This window comes from Coregonus clupeaformis, chromosome 14, assembly GCF_020615455.1.
Source record: "Coregonus clupeaformis isolate EN_2021a chromosome 14, ASM2061545v1, whole genome shotgun sequence".
In the NCBI taxonomy this organism is placed as follows: domain Eukaryota; kingdom Metazoa; phylum Chordata; class Actinopteri; order Salmoniformes; family Salmonidae; genus Coregonus; species Coregonus clupeaformis.
Window position 1 is genome coordinate 7940742 of NC_059205.1, and position 25301 is coordinate 7966042.

At 44.4% G+C, this 25301-nt stretch overlaps 1 protein-coding gene across 3 annotated transcripts in view; it reads right to left on the bottom strand.

Annotated features, from left to right (window-relative positions):
- fbxl7 (F-box and leucine-rich repeat protein 7) overlaps positions 1-25301 on the bottom strand; it is a 61537-nt gene that overhangs the window by 29222 nt on the left and 7014 nt on the right. For all 3 annotated transcript variants that reach the window (XR_006661749.1, XM_041895532.1, XM_045224879.1), the window contains one exon: positions 21445-21534. Coding sequence is in view for 2 of the 3 variants with exons in the window: in XM_041895532.1 (XP_041751466.1) it covers positions 21445-21534 (90 nt within the window). In the remaining variant the exon portion in view is untranslated. The remainder of the gene's footprint in view (positions 1-21444; positions 21535-25301) is intronic.

Consider the following 25301-nt stretch of genomic DNA (forward strand, 5'->3'; position numbering starts at 1 on the left):
GCTGAGTTGCATCCAAAGAACACCATACCTACTGTGAAGCATGGGGGTGGAAACATCATGCTTTGGGGCTGTTTTTCTGCAAAGGGACCAGGATGACTGATCTATGTAAAGGAAAGAATGAATGGGGCCATGTATCGTGAGATTTTGAGTGAAAACCTCCTTCCATCAGCAAGGGCATTGAAGATGAAACGTGGCTGGGTCTTTCAGCATGACAATGATCCCAAACACACCGCCCGGGCAACGAAGGAGTGGCTTCGTAAGAAGCATTTCAAGGTCCTGGAGTGGTTTAGCCAGTCTCCAGATCTCAACCCCATAGAAAATCTTTGGAGGGAGTTGAAAGTCCGTGTTGCCCAGCGACAGCCCCAAAACATCACTGCTCTAGGAGATCTGCATGGAGGAATGGGCCAAAATACCAGCAACAGTGTGTGAAAACCTTGTGAAGACTTACAGAAAACGTTTGACCTGTGTCATTGCCAACAAAGGGTACATAACAAAGTATTGAGAAACTTTTGTTATTGACCAAATACTTATTTTCCACCATAATTTGCAAAGAAATTCATTAAAAATCCTACAATGTGATTTTCTGGATTTTTTTTTCTCATTTTGTCTGTCATAGTTGACGTGTACCTATGATGAGACTTACAGGCCTCTCTCATCTTTTTAAGTGGGAGAACTTGCACAATTGGTGGCTGACTAAATACTTATTTTCCCCACTGTATGGTATTTTACAGTATATGGTATTTTACAGTTTCTAGTATTTTACAGTTTATGGTATTGTACAGTATATGGTATTTTACAGTATATAGTGTAGATTTATCAGGAAAAAAACCTAATTTAATCCATTTTAGAATAAGGCTGTAACGTAACAAACATTTGGAAAAAGTCAAGGGGTCTGAATACTTTCCAGATGCACTGTATATTGGAGTCATGAGTACATTCAAGTGCGTGTTCTATGACAAATTTCTTCACAAACATGCACATTCTGTTCAGGACAACCCAGGGTATAACACATGTCATCCTTGTGGTAGGCCTGGTCACCGACAATGATGAGACAGCCTATAGGGAGGAGGTCAGAGACCTGGCAGTGTGGTGCCAGGACAACAACGTCTCCCTCAATGTGAGCAAGACAAAAGAGCTGATCGTGGACTACACGAAAAGGAGGGCCGAACACACCCCCATTCACATCGATGGTCAAGAGCTTCAAGTTCCTTGGTGTCCACATCACTAACAAACTACCATGGTCTAAACACACCAACACAGTCCTGAAGAGGGCACGACAACGCCTATTCCCCCTCTGGAGATGAAAATATTTGGCGTGGGTCCCCAGATCCTCAACAGGTTCTACAGCTGCACCATCAAGAGCATCCTGACCGGTTGCGTCACCGCCTGGTATGGCAACTGCTTGGCATCCAACCGTAAGGCGCTACAGAGGGTAGTGCGTACGGCCCAGTACATCACTGAGGCCAAGCTTCCTGACATCCAGGACCTCTATACTAGGCGGTGTCAGAGGAAGGCCCAAAAAATTGTCAAAGACTCCAGCCACCCAAGTCATAGACTGTTCGCTCTGCTTCCGCACGGCAAGCGGTACCGGAGCACCAAGTCTAGGTCCAAAAGGCTCCTTAACAGCTTCTACCCCCAAGCCATAAGAATGCTGAACAATTAGTCAAATGGCTACCCAGACTATTTGCATTGACACTGCAGCTACTCGCTGTTTATTATCTATGCATAGTCACTTTACCCCTACCTGCATGTACAGTTGAAGTCGGAAGATTACATACACCTTAGCCAAATACATTTAAACTCAGTTTTTCACAATTCCTGACATTTAATCCTAGTAAAAATTCCCTGTCTTAGGTCAGTTAGGATCACCACTTTATTTTAAGAATCTGAAATGTCAGAATAATAGTAGAGAGAATGATTTATTTCAGCTTTTATTTGTTTCATCACATTCCCATTGGGTCAGAAGTTTACATACACTCAATTAGTATTTGGTAGCATTGCCTTTAAATTGTTTAACTTGGGTCAAACGTTTCGGGTAACCTTCCACAAGCTTCCCACAATAAGTTGGGTGAATTTTGGCCCATTCCTCCTGAGAGAGCTGGTGTAACTGAGTCAGGTTTGTAGGCCTCCTTGCTCACACATGCTTTTTCAGTTCTGCCCACAAATGTTCTATAGGATTGAGGTCAGGGCTTTGTGATGGCCACTCCAATACCTTGACTTTGTTGTCCTTAAGCCATTTTGCCACAACTTTGGAAGTATGCTTGGGGTCATTGTCCATTTGGTAGACCCATTTGCGACCAAGCTTTAACTTCCTGACTGATGTCTTGAGATGTTGCTTCAATATATCCACATAATTGATCATGATGCCATCTATTTTGTGAAGTGCACCAGTCCCTCCTGCAGCAAAGCACCCCCACAGCATGATGCTGCCACCCCCGTGCTTCACGGTTGGGATGGTGTTCTTCGGCTTGCAAGCCTTCCCCTTTTTCCTCCAAACATAACGATGGTCATTATGGCCAAACAGTTCTATTTTTGTTTCATCAGACCAGAGGACATTTCTCCAAAAAGTACGATCTTTGTCCCCATGTGCAGTTGCAAACCATAGTCTGGCTTTTTTATGGCGGTTTTGGAGCAGTGGCTTCTTCCTTGATGAGCGGCCTTTCAGGTTATGTCGATATAGGACTTGTTTTACTGAGGATATAGATACTTTTGTACCTGTTTCCTCCAGCATCTTCACAAGGTCATTTGCTGTTGTTCTGGGATTGATTTGCACTTTTCGCACCAAAGTACGTTCATCTCTAGGAGACAGAATGCGTCTCCTTCCTGAGCGGTGTGACGGCTGTGTGGTCCCATGGTGTTTATACTTGCATACTATTGTTTGTACAGATGAACGTGGAAATTGCTCCCAAGGATGAATCAGACTTGTGGAGGTCTACATAACATTTTCTGAGGTCTTGGCTGATTTCTTTTGCCATTCCCATAATGTCAAGCAAAGAGGCACTGAGTTTGAAGGTAGGCCTTGAAATACATCCACAGGTACACCTCCAATTGACTCAAATGATGTCAATTAGCCTATCAGAAGCTTCTAACGCCATGACATCATTTTCTGGAATTTTCCAAGCTGTTTAAAAGGCACAGTCAACTTAGTGTATGTAAACTTCTGACCCACTGGAATTGTGATACAGTGAATTATAAATGAAATAATCTGTCTGTAAACAATTGTTGGAAAAATTACTTGTGTCATCCACAAAGTAGATGTCCTAACCGACTTGCCAAAACTATAGTTTGTTAACAAGAAATTTGTGGAGTGGTTGAAAAACGAGTTTTAATGACTCCAACCTAAGTGTATGTAAACGTCCGACTCCAACTGTACATATTACCTCAATTATCTCAACTAACCTGTACCCCCGCACATTGACTCTGTACCGGTACCCCCTGTATATAGCCTTGTTTTTTATTGTGTTACTTTTTTTACTTTAGTTTATTTAGTAAATATTTTCTTAACTCTTATTTTCTTAAAACTGCATTATTGGTTAAGGGCTTGCAAGTAACTATTTCACGGTAAGGTCTACACCTGTTGTATTCGGCACATACATTTACATTTACATTTTAGTCATTTAGCAGACGCTCTTATCCAGAGCGACTTACAGGAGCAATTAGGGTTAAGTGCCTTGCTCAAGGGCACATTAACGTCATTTAGCAGACGCTCTTAGCCAGATACAATTTGATTTGATTTGAGTGACAGATATCTAGCTCAATACATTTGGTTATCAAAATAACATCTTCGAACAATGTCAAAGTAACTGGTGGAGATGGGAAACAGTTGTTTATAGTTTGGCTAAAACCTAGCTTTTATATTAGTTTATTTAGCTATACAAACAAGCAAAAACTGCACACCTCTGAGAACAAGCTGACAGCTAATTATGCAAGCTAGCAATCAGAACGATTGGGAACTATTTCACGCTGGGAAGATTTTTACATGACACCGCCAGAGCCTTACCCATCCCATCCCCTACCCAGGCCCGACTGCTTCTGAATAAATTTAAGGCCCACCCCTGCCCGAAACCAGAAATAACTTCCTTCGTTAGTAAATCCATTAGCTGCTCCTCGCTGTCTGTCACTCGTTCCCTGCGCACTGCTCGCTCTGCATACACTCTGCTAATGGTGGCTCTGTGTGTCTGTGAGTATCCATAGCAACGGCTTCACTTGGGCTGCTCTGCTCAATGAAGAGACACGAGAGCAGTTAGCTCTTAGCTACTTTTCATCACTCTAAACTCAGACAAAACTCAAGGAACATTATTATTTTAGGTGAAATAATCTCTCCTGTTTTATATTTGACGAGGTTGAAGCACTTCTGACACCATGTTATGATCTTAGTCAGATATGGCTGTACTGCGTAGCAGAGCAACGCGCAAATGGCTCAGCTTCAAAAATGTTAGTGATCAATTTAGTGATACCCGAGGCCTGCCTGTACCCTAGTTACCAGGGTTGGGTAGCAGAGCTCTAATGAGGGTATATATAGTCCTGAGGGTATAGACACTTCTAACCCTTAACAGATAGACCAATGATCATGTGCTGGGTTCACTCATGACACTTCTAACCCTTAACAGATAGACCAATTATCATGTGCTGGGTTCACTCATGATACTTCTCACCCTTAACAGATAGACCAATTATCATGTGCTGGGTTCACTCATGATCCTTCTAACCCTTAACAGATCTTTAACTAGATAGAACGGATCCACACATTGGAAGCATTATTGTTCCCCCTTCCCAGAATCACGGTCTAACACCTTGCCCGTTCGCTGCCATAGAAAACAGGACTGGAACTAGTTCTTCCAGGACACAGGAGTGACGGCTGGGACTAGGTCTTCCAGAACACAGGAGCAAAGGCTGGGACTAGGTCTTCCAGGACGCAGGAGAGAGAAACAGGAGGAGGAGGGATATAGCCTAGACTAGTCTGAACTAAACATCTCCAGCCAGAGCCAATCAGGTGTTTGATGATAAGACATGTGACCTAACCTCTAAAACACAGGAAATAAAAAGCAAAAGTATGACCGGACGTACTATTATGACTTGGCAATGGCTCAAACAGCTGTGGAGGAATTGGACAAATGCTTCTTTTCCAGCCTTGGACAAATGCTTCTTTTCCAGCCTTTTGCATATGGTCCCCAGGTCATAATATTTCCCCTTAGTTGTGTCTTCTTTAACCTTAAACTGCTTACAGTAATGTGTACGTCCTCTAGCACCAAACTGTCACCATTACTTATGAGGTTCCCTCTGAAAAACCAAGACGGCCTTGTTTCGAGTGAACGAGTGAAACTACCATTTATGTATTTATTGTATTGTTGTCAATTTGCTTATACACTGAACGAAAATATAAACGCAACATGTAAAGTGTTGGTCCCATGTTTCATGAGATGAAATAAAATAGCCCAGAAATGTTGCATACGCACAAAAATCTTATTTCTCTAAAATTTTGTGCACAAATTTCTTTACATCCCTGTTAGTGAGCATTTCTCCTTTGCCAAGATAATCCATCCACCTGACAGGTGTGGCATATCAAGAAGCTGATTAAACAGCATGATCATTACACAAGTGCACCTTGTGCTGGGGACAAAAATAGGCCACTCTAAAATGTGCAGTTTTGTCATACAATACAATGCCACAGATGTATCAACTTGAGGGGGCGTGCAATTGGCACATGGCCGCAGGAATGTCAATCGGAACTGTTTCCAGAGAATGTAATGTCCTGAAACAAAGCTGAAAATGTCCCAGTTCTTCCATGGCCTGCATACTCACCAGACATGTCACCCATTGAGCATGTTTGGGATGCTCTGGATCGACGTGTACGACAGCGTGTTCCAGTTCACGCCAATATCCAGCTACTTTGCACAGCCATTGAAGAGGAGTGGGACAACATTCCACAGGCCACAATCAACAGCCTGATCAACTCTACGTGATGGAGATGTATCACGCTGCGTGAGGTAAATGGTGGTCACATCAGATACTGACTGGTTTTCTGACCCAGATCCCTACTTTTTTTTAAAGGTATATGTGACCAACAGATGCATATCTGTATTCCCAGTCATGTGAAATCCATAGATTAGGGCCTAATTAATTTATTTTGAATTGACTGATTTCCTTATATGAACTGTAACTCAGTAAAATCTTTGAAATTGTTGCATGTTGCGTTTATATTTTTGTTCAGTACACTCTACTTGAACCCTTTTATAATAATAATAATAATATAATAATAATATGCCATTTAGCAGACGCTTTTATCCAAAGCGACTTACAGTCATGTGTGCATACATTTTTACGTATGGGTGGTCCCGGGGATCGAACCCACTACCCTGGCGTTACAAGAGCCATGCTCTACCAATTGAGCTACAGAGGACCACAACACTATACAAACTGTCATGACCACTAACCATTCTTAAAGTCAGGAAATTGACTTGACAGAATGCTAGCTAACTAGCTCAGTGCATTCGAAAAGTATTCAGACCCCTTGACCTTTTCCACATTTTGTTACATTTTTTTAAAGCCCTCAATCTACACACAATACCCCATGATGACAAAGCAAAAACAGGTTTTTAGATATTTTTTGCACATTTATCAAATAAAAAACCAGGAAATATAACATTTACATAATTATTCAGACTCTTTACTCAGTACTTTGTTGAAGCACCTTTGGCAGCGATTACAGCCTAGTCTTGGCACCCCTGTATTTGAGGAGTTTCTCCCATTCTTCTCCGCAGATCCTCTCAAGCTCTGTCAGGTTGTATGGGGAGCGTCACTGCAGAGCTATTTTTAGGTCTCTCCAGAGATGTTCGATGGGGTTCAAGTCCGGACTCTGGCTGGGCCACTCAAGGACATTCAGCGACTTGTCCCGAAGCTACTCCTGCATTGTCTTGGCTGTGTGCTTAGGGTCGTTGTCCTGTTTTGAAGGTGAACCTTCGCCCCAGTCTGAGGTCCTGAGCAGGTTTTCATCAAGGATCTCTCTGTACTTTTCTCTGTTCATCTTTCCCTCGATCCTGACTAGTCTCCCAGTCCCTGCCGCTGAAAAACATCCCCACAGCATGATGCTGCCACCACCATGCTTCACCGTAGGGATGGTGCCAGGTTTCCTCCAGACGTGACGCTTGGCATTCAAGCCAAAGAGCTCAATCTTTGTTTCATCAGACCAGAGAATCTTGTTTCTCATGGTCTGAAAAATCCTTTAGTGCCTTTTGGCAAACTCCAAGCGGGTTTGCCTTTTATTGAGGAGTGGCTTCCGTCTGGCCACTCTACCATAAAGGCCTGATTGGTGAAGTGCTGCAGAGATGGTTGTCCTTCTGGTAGGTTCTCCCATCTCCACCTCCACAGAGGAACTCTAGAGCTCTGTCAGTGACCATTGGGTTCTTGTTCACCTCCCTGAACAAGGCCCTTCTCCCCCGATTGCTTAGTTTGGCCGGGCGGCCAGCTCAAGGAAGAGTCTTGGTGGTTCCAATCTTTTTCCATTTATGAATGATGGAGGCCACTGTGTTCTATGGGACCTTCAATGCTGCAGACGTATTTTGGTACCCTTCCCCAGACCTGTGCCTCGACACAATCCTGTCTTGGAGCTCTACGGACAATTCCTTCGACCTCATGGCTTGGTTTTTGCTCTGACATGCACTGTCAACTGTGGGACCTTATATAGACAGGTGTGTGCCTTTCCAAATTATGTCCAATCAATTGAATTTACCACAGGTGGACTCCAATCAACTTGTAGAAACATCTCAAGGATGATCAATGGAAACAGGATGCACCTGAGCTCAATTTCTAGTCTAATAGAAAAGGGTCTGAATACTTATGTAAATAAGCTATAAAAAAAAATATATATATATATATATATATATATATATATAAATGTGCAAACATTTCTAAAAACCTGTTTTCACTTTGTCATTATGGGGTAATGTGTGTAGATTGATGAGGACAATTTTTTATGTAATCCATTTTAGAATAAGGCTGTAACGTAACAAAATGTGGAAAAATTCAAGAGGTCTGAATTCTTTACGAATGCACTGTACCTTACCTAGGTAATGGTCAATGTCACTGGGTGTGTAAAGTTGGTTACCATAAGCTTGACGTCAGCTGTCATTACTGACTATAACATCAGTTAAGTCACTATTATGGTAGCATTATGTAGGCTTTATAACAGAAGTGGTACTGTAAACAAAATGGATGGAAAGTAGAGCAATAAACTATATGTTATTACTACAATCCTAAACCTCTATCTCAATCCGAGTGAAAATGCCCCTAGTAAAAACAAAATAATTTAAAAAGGAGCTTAGCTTCTCCATTTATGGTTCCAAGGCCTAAAAATGTACAGATGAAATCTGCCCGCACTATATAAAATGTACTATCGCACAGGAATGCTTTATAAAATCGACTTTGTAGGTCGCAGGGCCCAATGTAAACCTAATTTAACACCAGCCAACCAACCTCTGCAGGCCTATGTGGAATGCATTAAACAAACAGTACCTTCGACCTGTAATGTTCCCACCTATTGCTTCATGTCTATGTTCTGTCCAAGAAACACATTCTACAGCTATAGCTACATACCTCACACGTCATGGTTACGTCCGAAATGCCACCCTCTTCCCTATGTAGTGCACTATTTTAGACCAGAGAATGGCACCCTATTCCCTATATAGTGCACTACTTTAGACCAGAGAATGGCACCCTATTCCCTATATAGTGCACTACTTTAGACCAGAGAATGGCACCCTATTCCCTATATAGTGCACTACTTTAGACCAGAGAATGGCACCCTATTCCCTATATAGTGCACTACTTTAGACCAGAGAATGGCACCCTATTCCCTATATAGTGCACTACTTTAGACCAGAGAATGGCACCCTATTCCCTATATAGTGCACTACTTTAGACCAGAGAATGGCACCCTATTCCCTACGTAGTGCACTACTTTTAGACCAGAGCCCTGTGTGGCACTTGATATGAAATAGGTAGGGTGCCAATTGGGATGCAAACCCATGGATGGTTTTCAACAGACCTCCTGGAGGCTTGTGGGGATGAGCTCTCAGTTACTATATCAGCCACACATTTCAGCATTTAGGGTCTGAGAGTTTACTAAGGATACCAAACTCCGTCCATAGGCCTGAGGATGACGAGTAGGTGTTAGCTCGGTCTCATCACCCCACACACTGGGAGACACCAAGGGCCGGATTTACTAAGCGCTTGCACCTTTTGTCAAAAGGGAATTAACAAATTTGGACTAAGAAAAAAAATAAAAATATTAGATCAAGACAAGGTGTGTGCCTTTCCAAATAATGTCAAATCAATTGAATTTACCACATGTGGACTCCAATCAACTTGTAGAAACATCTCAAGGATGATCAAAGGAAACAGGACGCACCTGAGCACAATTTTTCGAGCCTCATAGCAAAGGGTCTGAATACTTATGTAAATAAGGTATTTCTGTTTTAAAATTGAATACATTTGCAAAAATGTCTAAAAACTGGTTTCGCTTTGTCATTATGGGGTTTATGTGCAGATTGATGAGGAAATGTTTTAATTTAATCCATTTTAGAATAAGACTGTAACTTAACAAAATGTGTTAAAAGTGAAGGCGTCTGAATACTTTCTGAATGCACTGTACTTGGACTTCAGGGGCTTCAGATGAACAACTGTAGAAATACATAAACTAAAGTCAACCATTTTGGTATGTTTTTTTGTCGAAAGAACACAGATGCTTTGTTGAGAAGAAAAAAAAAGTACTACGACTGAGATATGTGGTTGTCCCACCTAGCTATCTTAAGATGAATGCACTAAACGGTAAGTCGCTCTGGATAAAAGCGTCTGCTAAATGACAAAAATGTAAACGTTAAAACATGCATATCCTGTGAATCAAAGAGAATCTTTGAGTGCTGAGAAACACAGTGTGTGTTACAGGCCTTGCTTATTTAAGTTTGAGCCAGGCCTTGGGGCGTAGATGGAGGAGCCTTGGTGGCTGCACTCTCCTCTGAGATGGGTGGGTGGCGGTAGCGTGTGTGTCTCTCTGTGAACTGTTGCTCACCTCCGACTATGCGCTGGGTCCAGCCCCAGACACAGATCAGATTTCTCCTGCAGATTCTAGCAGGGAGGACCTCGCAGAACACAAACCAGTGCTCTCTCTCCCACCCTCCCTTCTCTCTCCCTCCCTCCCTCCCTCCTCCCTCCCTCCCTCCCTCCCTCCCTTCTCTCTCTCTCCCTTCTCTCTCCCACCCCCCCCTTCTCTCTCCCACCCCCCTTCTCTCTCCCACCCCCCTCCCTTCTCTCTCCCACCCTCCCTTCTCTCTCTCTCCCTCCCTTCTCTCTCTCTCCCTCCCTTCTCTCTCTCTCCCTCCCTTCTCTCTCTCCCACCCTCCCTTCTCTCTCTCCCACCCCCCTCCCTTCTCTCTCCCACCCTCCCTTCTCTCTCTCTCCTTCCCTTCTCTCTCCCACCCCCCCCTTCTCTCTCTCTCCCACCCACCCTTCTCTCTCTCCCACCCTCCCTTCTCCCTCTCCCACCCCCCTCCCTTCTCTCTCCCACCCTCCCTTCTCTCTCCCACCCTCCCTTCTCTCTCCCACCCTCCCTCCCTTCTCTCTCCCACCCCCCTTCTCTCCCCACCCACCCTCCCTTTTCTCTCCCTCCCCCTTCTCTCCCCCACCCCTTCTCTCCCCCACGCCCCTTCTCTCTCCAATCCTCCCTCCTCGCTCCCTTTTCTCTCCCTCCCCTTCTCTCCCCCACCCCTTCTCTCCCCCACCCCTTCTCTCCCCCACCCCCCTTCTCTCTCCAATCCTCCCTCCCACCCTCCCTTTTCTCTCTCTCTACCCCCCTTCTCTCCCCACCCCCCTCCCTTTTCTCTCCCCCACCCCCCTTCTCTCCCCCACCCCCTCCCTTTTCTCTCCCCCACCCCCCTTCTCTCTCCCACCGCCTTCTCTCTCCAATCCTCCCTCCTCGCTCCCACCCTCCCTTTTCGCTCCCTCCCTCCCACCCTCCCTTTTCTCTCTCCCCCCCTTCTCTCCCCCACCCCCCCTTCTCTCCCCCCACCCCCCTTTTCTCTCCCTCCCACCCTCCCTTTTCTCTCTCCCACCCCCCCTCCCTTTTCTCTCCCTCCCACCCTCCCCTTTTCTCTCTCCCCCCTTTTCTCTCCCCACCCCCCCTTCTCTCCCCCCACCCCCCCTTTTCTCTCCCTCCCACCCTCCCTTTTCTCTCTCTCCCCACCCCCCCCTCCCTTTTCTCTCCCTCCCACCCTCCCTTTTCTCTCCCTCCCACCCTCCCTTTTCTCTCTCTCCCTCCCTCCCTTTTCTCTCTCTCCTCCCTTCTCTCCCCCACCCCCCTTCTCTCCCCCCACCCCCTCCCTTTTCTCTCCCCCACCCCCCTCCCTTTTCTCTCCCTCCCACCCTCCCTTTTCTCTCTCCCTCCCTCCTCACTCCCACCCTGTGTGTGTAATAACTATCCATCTCTTGTGTAGAAATGTTAGAATTCTCCCAACAAATATCATGTCATTTCCCTATCCTGGCAATTTGCCTTTGACTTCCTTAATCTTCTTTGGAATCCCAAATACCTGACTGAACATACTACTATACTCACAAATGCTGTGGGTTGGGGGTTTAGGAAATTGAAATGACTGAGTATCAACAGCTGGATTCAATGCTGTTATTTATGAAAAGTGACTTTATAAACGGTCAATAAGAGCATGGTACTGAATTTCAACCGATTATGATGATTATGAGTCAACTACGCTGTAAACATAAGGTAGTTAAACTAGGAGCGTAGGAGTTCTTACTCAAACAGTAAGCCAGCCTGGCCTCCATTTGCTAGAGAGAGAGAGAGAGAGAGAGAGAGAGAGAGAGAGAGAGAGAGAGAGAGAGAGAGAGAGAGAGAGAAAGAGAGAGGAGAGCGCGAGAGAGAGAGAGAGAGAGGAGAGAGAGAGAAAGAGAGCGCGAGAGAGAGCGCGAGAGAGAGCGCGAGAGAGAGCGCGAGAGAGAGCGCGAGAGAGAGCGCGAGAGAGGAGAGAGAGAGAGAGAGAGAGAGAGAGAGAGAGAGAGAGAGAGAGAGAGAGAGAGAGAGAGAGAGAGAGAGAGCGTGTATGAATATATAACTCCTTCCATGCTGCCGTACTGTATTAACTTCTAATTCTGACTTGAAGAACTTCTACTTCTATCTGACACAAAGTCAGTGAAAAAACCTGAATTCAATCAAGCCCGCACTGATGGGGAAACCGGCAAATTGGAAAAATAAATCTTCTACATGCATTCTCAAACAAAGCAAGCGGTTTTGACTTGATCAAAACACTTCCTTAGATGTTCTATAAATCCTGTATAAATGGGTGTAGAATTGGAAAAGACCTGTGTTTCTAAACCCTGGTAAAAGCAGAGTTTGTACGTATCAGGGTCTTAACACAGACAAGACCAAGGCCATTTACGCTAGGTTACTCTTTCAGACAATCTGCTAGTTCCCTGTAAACCTCTTTGACAATGGTTTTAAGAGCTCGTTGAGTTTAGCTAAAAGGGTGAGACTCATTGTTCTCTAATGGGATGGGACAGGTCATAAGCCTGGCATCGGCCTCACCGGGCAACCCTACTGAAGTGCTTGGTTGTTTTCAGCAGGGGATTACAGGGGAGAACATATGCTGCTTTAAAGATGTGAAGAACATGAGTCTAATGAGGACTTCCAGCAACGCGGTAGTAAACCCAACCTAGCTGATTACAACGTGGTAGCAAACCCAACCTAGCTAATTACAACGTGGTAGCAAACCCAACCTAGCTAATTACAACAGGGTAGCAAACCCAACCTAGCTAATTACAACGTGGTAGCAAACCCAACCTAGCTAATTACAACAGGGTAGCAAACCCAACCTAGCTAATTACAATGTGGTAGCAAACCCAACCTAGCTAATTACAACAGGGTAGCAAACCCAACCTAGCTAATTACAACGGGGTAGCAAACCCAACCTAGCTAATTACAATGGGGTAGCAAACCCAACCTAGCTAATTACAACGGGGTAGCAAACCCAACCTAGCTAATTACAACGGGGTAGCAAACGCAACCTAGCTAATTACAACGGGGTAGCAAACCCAACCTAGCTAATTACAACGTGGTAGCAAACCCAACCTAGCTAATTACAACGGGGTAGCAAACCCAACCTAGCTAATTACAACGGGGTAGCAAAGCCAACCTAGCTAATTACAACGGGGTAGCAAAGCCAACCTAGCTAATTACAACGGGGTAGCAAACCCAACCTAGCTAATTACAACGGGGTAGCAAACCCAACCTAGCTAATTACAACAACGGGGTAGCAAACCCAACCTAGCTAATTACAACAACGGGGTAGCAAACCCAACCTAGCTAATTACAATGGGGTAGCAAACCCAACCTAGCTAATTACAACAACGGGGTAGCAAACCCAACCTAGCTAATTACAACGGGGTAGCAAACCCAACCTAGCTAATTACAACAGGGTAGCAAAGCCAACCTAGCTAATTACAACGGGGTAGCAAAGCCAACCTAGCTAATTACAACGGGGTAGCAAAGCCAACCTAGCTAATTACAACGGGGTAGCAAACCCAACCTAGCTAATTACAACGGGGTAGCAAAGCCAACCTAGCTAATTACAACGGGGTAGCAAAGCCAACCTAGCTAATTACAACAGGGTAGCAGACCCAACCTAGCTAATTACAACAACGGGGTAGCAAACCCAACCTAGCTAATTACAACAGGGTAGCAAACCCAACCTAGCTAATTACAACGGGGTAGCAAAGCCAACCTAGCTAATTACAATGGGGTAGCAAAGCCAACCTAGCTAATTACAACGGGGTAGCAAAGCCAACCTAGCTAATTACAACGGGGTAGCAAAGCCAACCTAGCTAATTACAACAGGGTAGCAAACCCAACCTAGCTAATTACAATGTGGTAGCCTCATTGTTCTCTAATGGGATGGGACAGGTCATAAGCCTGGCATCGGCCTCACCGGGCAACCCTACTGAAGTGCTTGGTTGTTTTCAGCAGGGGATTACAGGGGAGAACATATGCTGCTTTAAAGATGTGAAGAACATGAGTCTAATGAGGACTTCCAGCAACGCGGTAGTAAACCCAACCTAGCTGATTACAACGTGGTAGCAAACCCAACCTAGCTAATTACAACGTGGTAGCAAACCCAACCTAGCTAATTACAACAGGGTAGCAAACCCAACCTAGCTAATTACAACGTGGTAGCAAACCCAACCTAGCTAATTACAACAGGGTAGCAAACCCAACCTAGCTAATTACAATGTGGTAGCAAACCCAACCTAGCTAATTACAACAGGGTAGCAAACCCAACCTAGCTAATTACAACGGGGTAGCAAACCCAACCTAGCTAATTACAATGGGGTAGCAAACCCAACCTAGCTAATTACAACGGGGTAGCAAACCCAACCTAGCTAATTACAACGGGGTAGCAAACGCAACCTAGCTAATTACAACGGGTAGCAAACCCAACCTAGCTAATTACAACGTGGTAGCAAACCCAACCTAGCTAATTACAACGGGTAGCAAACCCAACCTAGCTAATTACAACGGGGTAGCAAAGCCAACCTAGCTAATTACAACGGGGTAGCAAAGCCAACCTAGCTAATTACAACGGGGTAGCAAACCCAACCTAGCTAATTACAACGGGGTAGCAAACCCAACCTAGCTAATTACAACGGGGTAGCAAACCCAACCTAGCTAATTACAACAACGGGGTAGCAAACCCAACCTAGCTAATTACAATGGGGTAGCAAACCCAACCTAGCTAATTACAACAACGGGGTAGCAAACCCAACCTAGCTAATTACAACGGGGTAGCAAACCCAACCTAGCTAATTACAACAGGGTAGCAAAGCCAACCTAGCTAATTACAACGGGGTAGCAAAGCCAACCTAGCTAATTACAACGGGGTAGCAAAGCCAACCTAGCTAATTACAACGGGGTAGCAAACCCAACCTAGCTAATTACAACGGGGTAGCAAAGCCAACCTAGCTAATTACAACGGGGTAGCAAAGCCAACCTAGCTAATTACAACAGGGTAGCAGACCCAACCTAGCTAATTACAACAACGGGGTAGCAAACCCAACCTAGCTAATTACAACAGGGTAGCAAACCCAACCTAGCTAATTACAACGGGTAGCAAAGCCAACCTAGCTAATTACAATGGGGTAGCAAAGCCAACCTAGCTAATTACAACGGGGTAGCAAAGCCAACCTAGCTAATTACAACGGGGTAGCAAAGCCAACCTAGCTAATTACAACGGGGTAGCAAAGCCAACCTAGCTAATTACAACGGGGTAGCAAACCCAACCTAGCTAATTACAACAACGGGGTAGCAAACCCAACCTAGCTAAATACAACAGGGTAGCAAACCCAACCTAGCTAATTACAACGGCGTAGCAAACCCAACCTAGCTAATTACAACGGGGTAGCAAAGCCAACCTAGCTAATTACAACGGGGTAGCAAAGCCAACCTAGCTAATTACAACGGGGTAGCAAAGCCAACCTAGCTAATTACAACGGGGTAGCAAACCCAACCTAGCTAATTACAACAACGGGGTAGCAAACCCAACCTAGCTAATTACAACAGGGTAGCAAACCCAACCTAGCTAATTACAACAACGGGGTAGCAAAGCCAACCTAGCTAATTACAACAACGGGGTAGCAAAGCCAACCTAGCTAATTACAACAACGGGGTAGCAAAGCCAACCTAGCTAATTACAATAACGGGGTAGCAAAGCCAACCTAGCTAATTACTACGGGGTAGCAAAGCCAACCTAGCTAATTACATCTGATCAAATCAGACCGACATTGCCTTGGCTTGTTCTCTCTCTCTCAATTTCAATTAAAGGGGGCTTTATTGGCATGGGAAACATATGTTTACATTGCCAAAGCAAGTGAAATATCTCCCTCCCTCCCTCCCTCCCTCCCTCTCTCTCTCTCTCTCTCCCTCCTTCCCTCCCTCCCTCTCTCTCCCTCTCTCTCCCTCCTTCCCTCTCTCCCTCTCTGTCTCCTCCTTTTGGGAAGGCAGAAAAACAAACGACTAATGCGGACCACACAAACATACACGCGCACTTACACAAACATTAACAAGGCAAATTCCAACCCTAGAAACAAAAACATGCACTTTCTGTTTCTCACTATCTATGTGTGTGATTTACTGCGTGTGCTCATATTTTCACCAAACACACACACACCTCAATATTATCGCAATACCCGTGGTAATACCCAGGGACTTAATACTAGAACCGCCAACGACGCCCTTACAAAAACAAAGTCAGACACGTGGTTTTCGGACATGTAAAGTTTTTTTTCTTTTACAAATTTTTTTTTTTCCCCTCACATGATTATTTTGCACCACTTCCAGCTACATCTGGTCTCACATCCAGGGACCGACCAGGACCGACCCTGCTTAGCTTCAGAGGAAAACCATCAGTGGGATGCAGGGTGCTATGTTGCTGGAATGAATGAGTAAAAACTTGCAACTGGGAAAAAAGGCGGCGAAAGCAAAAGGCCAGGGTAACATAACCGAATATAGGGAAAATTGCAGGAAAGAGGGAGGCATTTTATTTAATTGCGTCATCATAAAAAATAAAAATCATTTGCTCTCGCATTTAAAAAAAAATATTTCCTTGCAATATTTTGTTTCGCTATCAATACTTTTGGGTTTATGTTTTGCTTTCAATATCATTATTTCTGTTTGCAATTCTACACATTTTGACTTCAGAAGTTTTGCTTGATACTAAATGGTACAGAAGTAACTCACTTACTATAGGATTGCACCATATAATAACACTATTACTCTATTAAAAAGGTGTTTAAAGCGGCAATCCTTAATTAAAACATAAACAAAGTGTTCTCCCTGCCACAGTTTCGGTAAAAAGCTGAGGGATGGGACTGGAGAAATGCAACCACTCTCAAATCCATAGTTTACGCTATGGATGCAAGGACTGACCATCCATGATATCAAAATGATAGTTTTAAACCATGTTATTTAAGCAGTGTTTGCTTACATTTACTTTGTTTACAAACATTGAAGTAAACTGTAAAATACATTTTTCACCTTCACATGTTGAATTGCAAGTTTTTTCACAAATAAGATTTTTTTTACATGTGACTTGTTTCACATGTGAACTTGCAATTCCACATGAGAAAATGTGATTTTTCACATGTGTAGCTGTTTTACATGTGAAACGGCAAATGTGATTTTCAAATGTGAATGTTTTTCACATGTGAAAATGCAATTCCACATGAGAAAGTGAGATTACACGTGGAGGTTTTTGTGAAACTGCATATCCAATTCTCACGTGAAAGTTTTTAACATGGTGAAACCGCAAACATCTTATCCTCCTCAAGTGAAAAGGTGGTGTTAACCGGTTCAGCCAACCAGCGCTAGCCAACGTTAACTAGCAAAAAAAATTTATAATCACAGTATCCGATATAAAAATCAGCAAAAATAATATTGTGATACTCTACTGTATAGGTTTTGTCCACTATCACTAATACAATGGTGACTGACTAGTCCTTCCGAAATGTTCTGACATTATAAAAAGGCTCAAACATGCCTATAACAAGTTATAAAGCATTTTACCTGCAGGTTTGACATTCTACATTTGGCAAATGCATTTGCTGCTATGTGTTGTACGTCGACTGTTCTGCAAACTCAACCACACAGTTCCCCCCCCAAAACAAATCACTTTCAAAGGATTGGTGAAAGAACTGAGCATTCGACGTGATACAAAGAAAATCTCCCTCACTATTTTCAGCACAACTGCAAATGAGCCTAGTCCATTGTGTTACGATACACCAAATGGCTTTAAATGAGCCTAGTCCATTCCATTGTGTTACGTTACTCCAAATGGCTTTAAATGCCACGTGGGCAATATTAGCTGAGGTCAAGAGGCACATAAGCATAAGATATTGACTCCTTTGAGGAAAAAATAGCTCTGTTCCTGACTCCTTTCTATACTGAACAAGTATGTGAGGAATGTGAATGAAATCATAGCAGTGAGCTTGAACACAGACTCAAGTGCAGAGCGAGGTAGTGCCAAGTGTACAAATCTGGTGTGAGGTCACAATATTTGAACACACAGAAAAGAACAAAACTGGACTGACCACTGGGCTGACCACTGGGCTGACCTCTGGGCTGGCCACTGGGCTGAGCGTAAAGGCACGGTCAAGTTGCGGTCAACCTCTTTTTTTACTACGACCCATTTCCTGGAACAAGCTACCGGCTGACTGTTCAATACACATGTTCCTCGGGTTGACACGGTTCCAACATCACAATAAACATTGTTGAATTTGATTTTTGAATACTTTATATTTCTATGACTATCTATCTCGAGGATCATTATGCTACTTAAATATAGTTTCCAGGATGGATAAGGTTGATTATAGCGTTACTCACGCACGCTATCAAGATCGCCTATTCGATGTGCATATTACAGCTCGCACATGCACACGCACGCACACGCACACGCACGCACGCACGCACGCACGCACACGCACACGCACACGCACACACGCGATGGGAAGTTCGGCTCTTTTTACTGACTCTGATCTTTGACTCGTTCAATCAAAATAACAAATATTTCGACTCATTTCGTTCATTTGATTCAGTAATGCCCAGACTCACACAGGTGAACGATGAACTGAAAACTCAAAAGAGTCATAACTCTACAAGCCTCTCGTTCACCATAGGGGGCTTATTGGAGCTGTCATTATTGACTGAGATTTATAAACAATGTACATTTGTTGATTGCTAGGCATACACATACGATTTTTTATTTATTCCTTTGAAACGAGACCAAAGTTGCGGCCACAACCGGATTAGATTGTGAAATGCCGAAATGCATCGCTTGACTGCCGTAGAGGGTGATAAGCACAATATCGTTCACGATACGTATTTTCCGGACTTTGAAATCAGATAAATTTTTTCGGTTCTGAATGAAAGTTGAAAATACATATTTTTCCGATGTTGAAAATCAGGTACATTTTCAGAATCTGAATGAAAGTTGAAAAGACATCCTTTAGAAAGGACGTCCAGACCAGAACCAAAAAAAAAAAAAGACGTTGGCGTCGGTCTGTGCTTACTGGGGTGTAGCCTACCTTGTCAGCCAGCAGTGGGATGTTATGAATGCCCATCCATGTGTAACAATGTTCCTTCTGTCCCTCTCCTCGCCCCTACCTGGGCTCGAACCAGGGACCCTCTGCACACATCGAACAACAGTCACCCTCGAAGCACCGTTACCCGTCGCTCCACAAAAGCCGCGGGACCCTCGCAGAGCAAAGGGAAACAACTACTTCAAGGTCTCAGAGCGAGTGACGTCGCCGATTTGAAACGCTACTAGCGCGCAACCGCTAACTAGCGCGCACCGCTAACTAGCGCGCACCGCTAACTAGCTAGCCATTTCACACCTCTTACACACGGTCTTGGTGGCCGCCTAATCCTGCCTAATGGGCGGGCCTGCCCTGGAAGCACGTCTCTGGAGCCGCTGAGCCGGAGGAGCAGCGTGTATCCATCCTGCTGTAGGACTCATTGGGCCAGCGCAAGCAGGTCAAACGAATTACTAAAATTAAAGAGTCACTCAGAAAAAAACGAATCATGACTCTCGGGTCAGTAAAAAGAGTCGTTCAAAAAGATCTGCACATCACTAACACACACACACACACACACACACACAGTCACACACACACACACACACAGACACACACACACAGACACACACACACACACACAGTCACACACACAGTCACACACACACATCCTTTTAGGTTTATCACAAGGGCAACGGTAAAAGGAGAGGCCCCACTAGGAACAATGTTATCTCACACAGAGTTCTAACCAGGTCACACACTGCCATTTCAATAGAGCCCATCACAGTTTTTTTCTGGATCAAAATGGGGCTTAGGTGATGGGCGTGCTGGGGGGGCGTGGCCATGGGCGTGACCAATGGTGCGGTTGCCGATCAAACATTTCAGAGGCCCTTCTGTTGGCCAACTGAAGAAAAAAAAAGCTGTTTTAAAGCTAATTTCCTGCAATTCTACACACTTCTGCCATGGCTTGTGCCATCTGAGTGACTTCAACATTATAACAAAATCAAATGGGGGCCCCATGCCATGCCAAAAATACTCCTGAATGCATCATTTTTTGAATTTGAGATTCTCCCTGACTGTCTAGCTTTTATTTAGGTGATTGTTAGCTCTCAAAGATGATCATATTGAAAAATATATAGGTCCATTATCTTTTCTACGCACTTTAGATCTGGTTTTACACACACTGCCATTTCAATAGAGCCCATCAATGTTATCTCACAGAGAGCGCTAACCAGGTCACACATTGCCTGTGTTACAATTGCTGCCATTCCCAAAATGTTCCGTCTCAGCTCATGGAGACGAATGATGGTTTATCAGATTTTTTTCCTGGGATATACGCTATGGCTACAGACACTTTCATCTCGTGAAGGAACCACATCTCGCTAGCTAATCGATTTGATCCTGGGGGGCGGAAGTGTTCAAATGGAAACTGGTTATAAAAAACGTTTTATGACGTCATTTAAACCAGTTTTTCTCGTTGGGAATCCATTCCTGATAGCTACAGTCGTAAGTAGCTACAAGCCTGCAACAGTCGCCATTTTGTGGCTGAATTGGAGCCACAGGCCAAGACCACAGTCACCACAGGCCAGTGCTGAGGGTGCCTTCTCTAGAATGCAGGCTGTTCTGGCCTTGCTACACCATTGTTATTTTAGAAAGGAGAGGACAGCCCTCCCTGCTATTATTTTGGCGGCTGTAAATTCAGGAAGACAAACTATGGCTTGAGTGTGTAAGAGAGTGTCTACACTGAAGAAGAATAGACAGACAGGCAGGCAGACACAGACAGACAGACAGACAGACAGACAGGCAGGCAGGCAGGCACAGGCAGGCAGGCAGGCAGACAGGCAGGCAGGCAGGCAGACAGGCAGGCAGACAGGCAGACGCCTCTTCTAATCTTGGGAAACAGTTCTGGTCTCTCCTCCCTTCTACAGACATACGCTGGCACACACACATACACACACACACACACACACACACACACACACACACACACACACACACACACACACACACTCTCTCTCTCTACACTCTCTCTCTCTTTCCAAAGCAGCACCACAGAGTTGGAGTCAGTATTCTCTCTCCGCAGGGCCAGATTTTACTGTTAACAACAGAGTTGGTGTCAGTATTCTCCCTCCACAGGGCCAGACTTTACTTTAACAAACCAGAGAAAGAGAACAACTCACAACAGCAGTGATGGAAGTTTTGTTTTCCAACATAAAGCATCTCTCAAAAAAACGTGGTTTCGTCCAAAAATAGTCAACAGTGCAGGAAAAACAGAGGGCGAAAATGAGAAGATGTAAACAGCCTAACGAGGTCCAGATGCCCTACCTTCGCTGGTAGCTGCATTCTTGGGAGCTTTGGACGACGTCTGATCCGTACTTGAACTCAGGTCGGAGGAAATACTGGAACTGCCTTTACCTAGAGGAACACAGGACACAGGACAAATCAGGACAGGACGTAGCACAGTGGAACACACCACCAAAAAGACAGACAGACAGACAGACAGACAGACAGACAGACAGACAGACAGACAGACAGACAGACAAACCAATCCCACCGAAATCAACAGTGGATGGGTACACTGTTTTTACACCCAGTAGTCTTTTCAGCTGTTTTAAACCAAAGTCCCTAAGGTCCTTTTTGGTTCCAGGTAGAACCCTTTCCACAGAGGGTTCTATCTGGAACCAAAAAGGCTTCTCCTATGGGGACAGCCTAAGAACCCTTGTTTCTAAGAGTGTAGCCTGGACCCAGATCTGTTTTTTTTTGGGCAACTGACATAAGTCTGAACGAGTGACACCGGTATGTCAACTTGAAATAGATGGTGTACCTTGACATTGACTCATTACACCTTGTTATACTGAATGCTCGCGTTATACTTTATTTGGAACACCACTATGTTAAATCACGTGGTGTACATTACCACCATACATAAGCATTGCAGTGGACATTTCAGGTAAAGCACTACATTAAAGAAGAAACTCTGGGTTATGTTCCCATCTGAGACACCAGGTCACGGGATCCACTCCAGGGATAGTCCCCTATGGGCCATGGTCCAAAGTACGGTGCCATTTGGAACACGCCACAGGATCTAAGGTCAGTTATGCAGCATGTTTATAATCCCGTTCACAACACAAACAAAACAGTTCTCTCTATATTTTACCATAAAAGGTGAGAGTCTGCACCTCTAACATGATAAAACTATCACTTTCTGGTCCCCATAAAAAATAAAATAATAATAATCATTACAGCCTCAGGGCTTTACACATTTTTGCAGCTCAGCCGGATTGTTTTTGAAGCATGGATTCAGTCAGTGGGTTCGAACACAACTTTATTGAACTTTGACAGTCAGTCCATGTGAACGGAGCTGTCACTGTCCCACAAAGACAACAACTTCCTGTTCCTGCTTCATCACCATCTCTCATGACATCATCCCAATTGTTAATTGTCAATTGTTTCCTAGTTATGTATGTGTGTGTAGGAATCTGACAATACAGTGATCAAACCTGAGCTTCATTGAGACTATTTAAGATCTAAACAATGAGCACAATGGAGAACAGTCATTGGTGGTCTATGTTCCCTGAGGAGAACAGTCATTGGTGGTCTATGTTCCCTGAGGAGAACAGTCATTGGTGGTCTATGTTCCCTGAGGAGAACAGTCATTGGTGGTCTATGTTCCCTGAGGAGAACAGTCATTGGTGGTTTATGTTCCCTGAGGATAACAGTCATTGGTGGTCTATGTTCCCTGAGGATAACAGTCATTGGTGGTCTATGTTCCCTGAGGAGAACAGTCATTGATGGTCTATGTTCCCTGAGGAGAACAGTCATTGGTGGTCTATGTTCCCTGAGGAGAACAGTCATTGGTGGTCTATGTTCCCTGAGGAGAACAGTCATTGGTGGTCTATGTTCCCTGAGGAGAACAGTCATTGGTGGTCTACGTTCCCTGAGGAGAACAGTCATTGGAGGTATACGCTCCCTGAGGAGAACAGTCATTGGTGGTCTATGTTCCCTGAGGAGAACAGTCATTGGTGGTCTATGTTCCCTGGGGAGAACAATCATTGGTGGTCTATGTTCCCTGGGGAGAACAGTCATTGGTGGTCTATGTTCCCTGGGGAGAACAGTCATTGGTGGTCTATGTTCCCTGGGGAGAACAGTCATTGGTGGTCTATGTTCCCTGGGGAGAACAGTCATTGGTGGTCTATGTTCCCTGAGGAGAACAGTCATTGGTGGTCTATGTTCCCTGAGGAGAATAGTCATTGGTGGTCTATGTTCCCTGAGGAGAACAGTCATTGGTGGTCTATGTTCCCTGAGGAGAACAGTCATTGGTGGTCTATGTTCCCTGAGGAGAACAGTCATTGGTGGTCTATGTTCCCTGAGGATAACAGTCATTGGTGGTCTATGTTCCCTGAGGATAACAGTCATTGGTGGTCTATGTTCCCTGAGGAGAACAGTCATTGGTGGTCTACGTTCCCTGAGGAGAACAGTCATTGGAGGTATACGCTCCCTGAGGAGAACAGTCATTGGTGGTCTATGTTCCCTGAGGAGAACAGTCATTGGTGGTCTATGTTCCCTGGGGAGAACAATCATTGGTGGTCTATGTTCCCTGGGGAGAACAGTCATTGGTGGTCTATGTTCCCTGGGGAGAACAGTCATTGGTGGTCTATGTTCCCTGGGGAGAACAGTCATTGGTGGTCTATGTTCCCTGGGGAGAACAGTCATTGGTGGTCTATGTTCCCTGGGGAGAACAGTCATTGGTGGTCTATTTTCCCTGAGGAGAACAGTCATTGGTGGTCTATGTTCCCTGAGGAGAACAGTCATTGGTGGTCTATGTTCCCTGAGGAGAACAGTCATTGGTGGTCTATGTTCCCTGAGGAGAACAGTCATTGATGTTCTATGTTCCCTGAGGAGAACAGTCATTGATGGTATATGTTCCCTGAGGAGAACAGTCATTGATGTTCTATGTTCCCTGAGGAGAACAGTCATTGATGGTATATGTTCCCTGAGGAGAACAGTCATTGATGGTCTATGTTCCCTGAGGAGAACAGTCATTGGTGGTCTATGTTCCCTGAGGAGAACAATCATTGATGGTCTATGTTCCCTGTGGAGAACAGTCATTGATGGTCTATGTTCCCTGAGGAGAACAATCATTGATGGTCTATGTTCCCTGGGGAGAACAGTCATTGATGGTCTATGTTCCCTAAGAAGTGATGGGCTAGCCAGTCAGTCAGTCAGTCAGTCAGTCAGCCATCCAGTCAGTCAGTCATCCAGTCAGTCAGTCAGTCATCCAGTCAGTCAGCCAATAAGTCAGTTAGTAAGTAAAGGGGTTAACTGCAATGAGCATCTTCAAGAGACAATCTCATCATCTGTCTACACTAACACTAACCCATAGTACAACTAACCCATAGTACACTAACCCATAGTACAACTAACCCATAGTACACTAACCCACAGTACAACTAACCCATAGTACAACTAACCCATAGTACAACTAACCCATAGTACACTAACCCACAGTACAACTAACCCATAGTACAACTAACCCATAGTACAACTAACCCATAGTACAACTAACCCACAGTACAACTAACCCACAGTACAACTAACCCACAGTTCAACTAACCCATAGTACAACTAACCCATAGTACAACTAACCCATAGTACAACTAACCCGCAGTACAACTAACCCACAGTACAACTAACCCATAGTACAACTAACCCATAGTACACTAACCCATAGTACAACTAACCCATAGTACAACTAACCCATAGTACAACTAACCTATAGTACAACTAACCCATAGTACAACTAACCCATAGTACAACTAACCCATATTACAACTAATCCATAGTACACTAACCCATAGTACAACTAACCCACAGTACAACTAACCCATAGTACAACTAACCCATAGTACAACTAACTCATAGTACACTAACCCATAGTACACTAACCCACAGTACAACTAACCCACAGTACAACTAACCCATAGTACCACTAACCCATAGTACAACTAACCCATAGTACAATTAACCCATAGTACAACTAACCCATAGTACAATTAACCCACAGTACAACTAACCCATAGTACAACTAACCCATAGTACAACTAACCCATACTAACCCATAGTACAACTAACCCATAGTCAAATTAACCCATAGTACAACTAACCCATAGTACAACTAACCC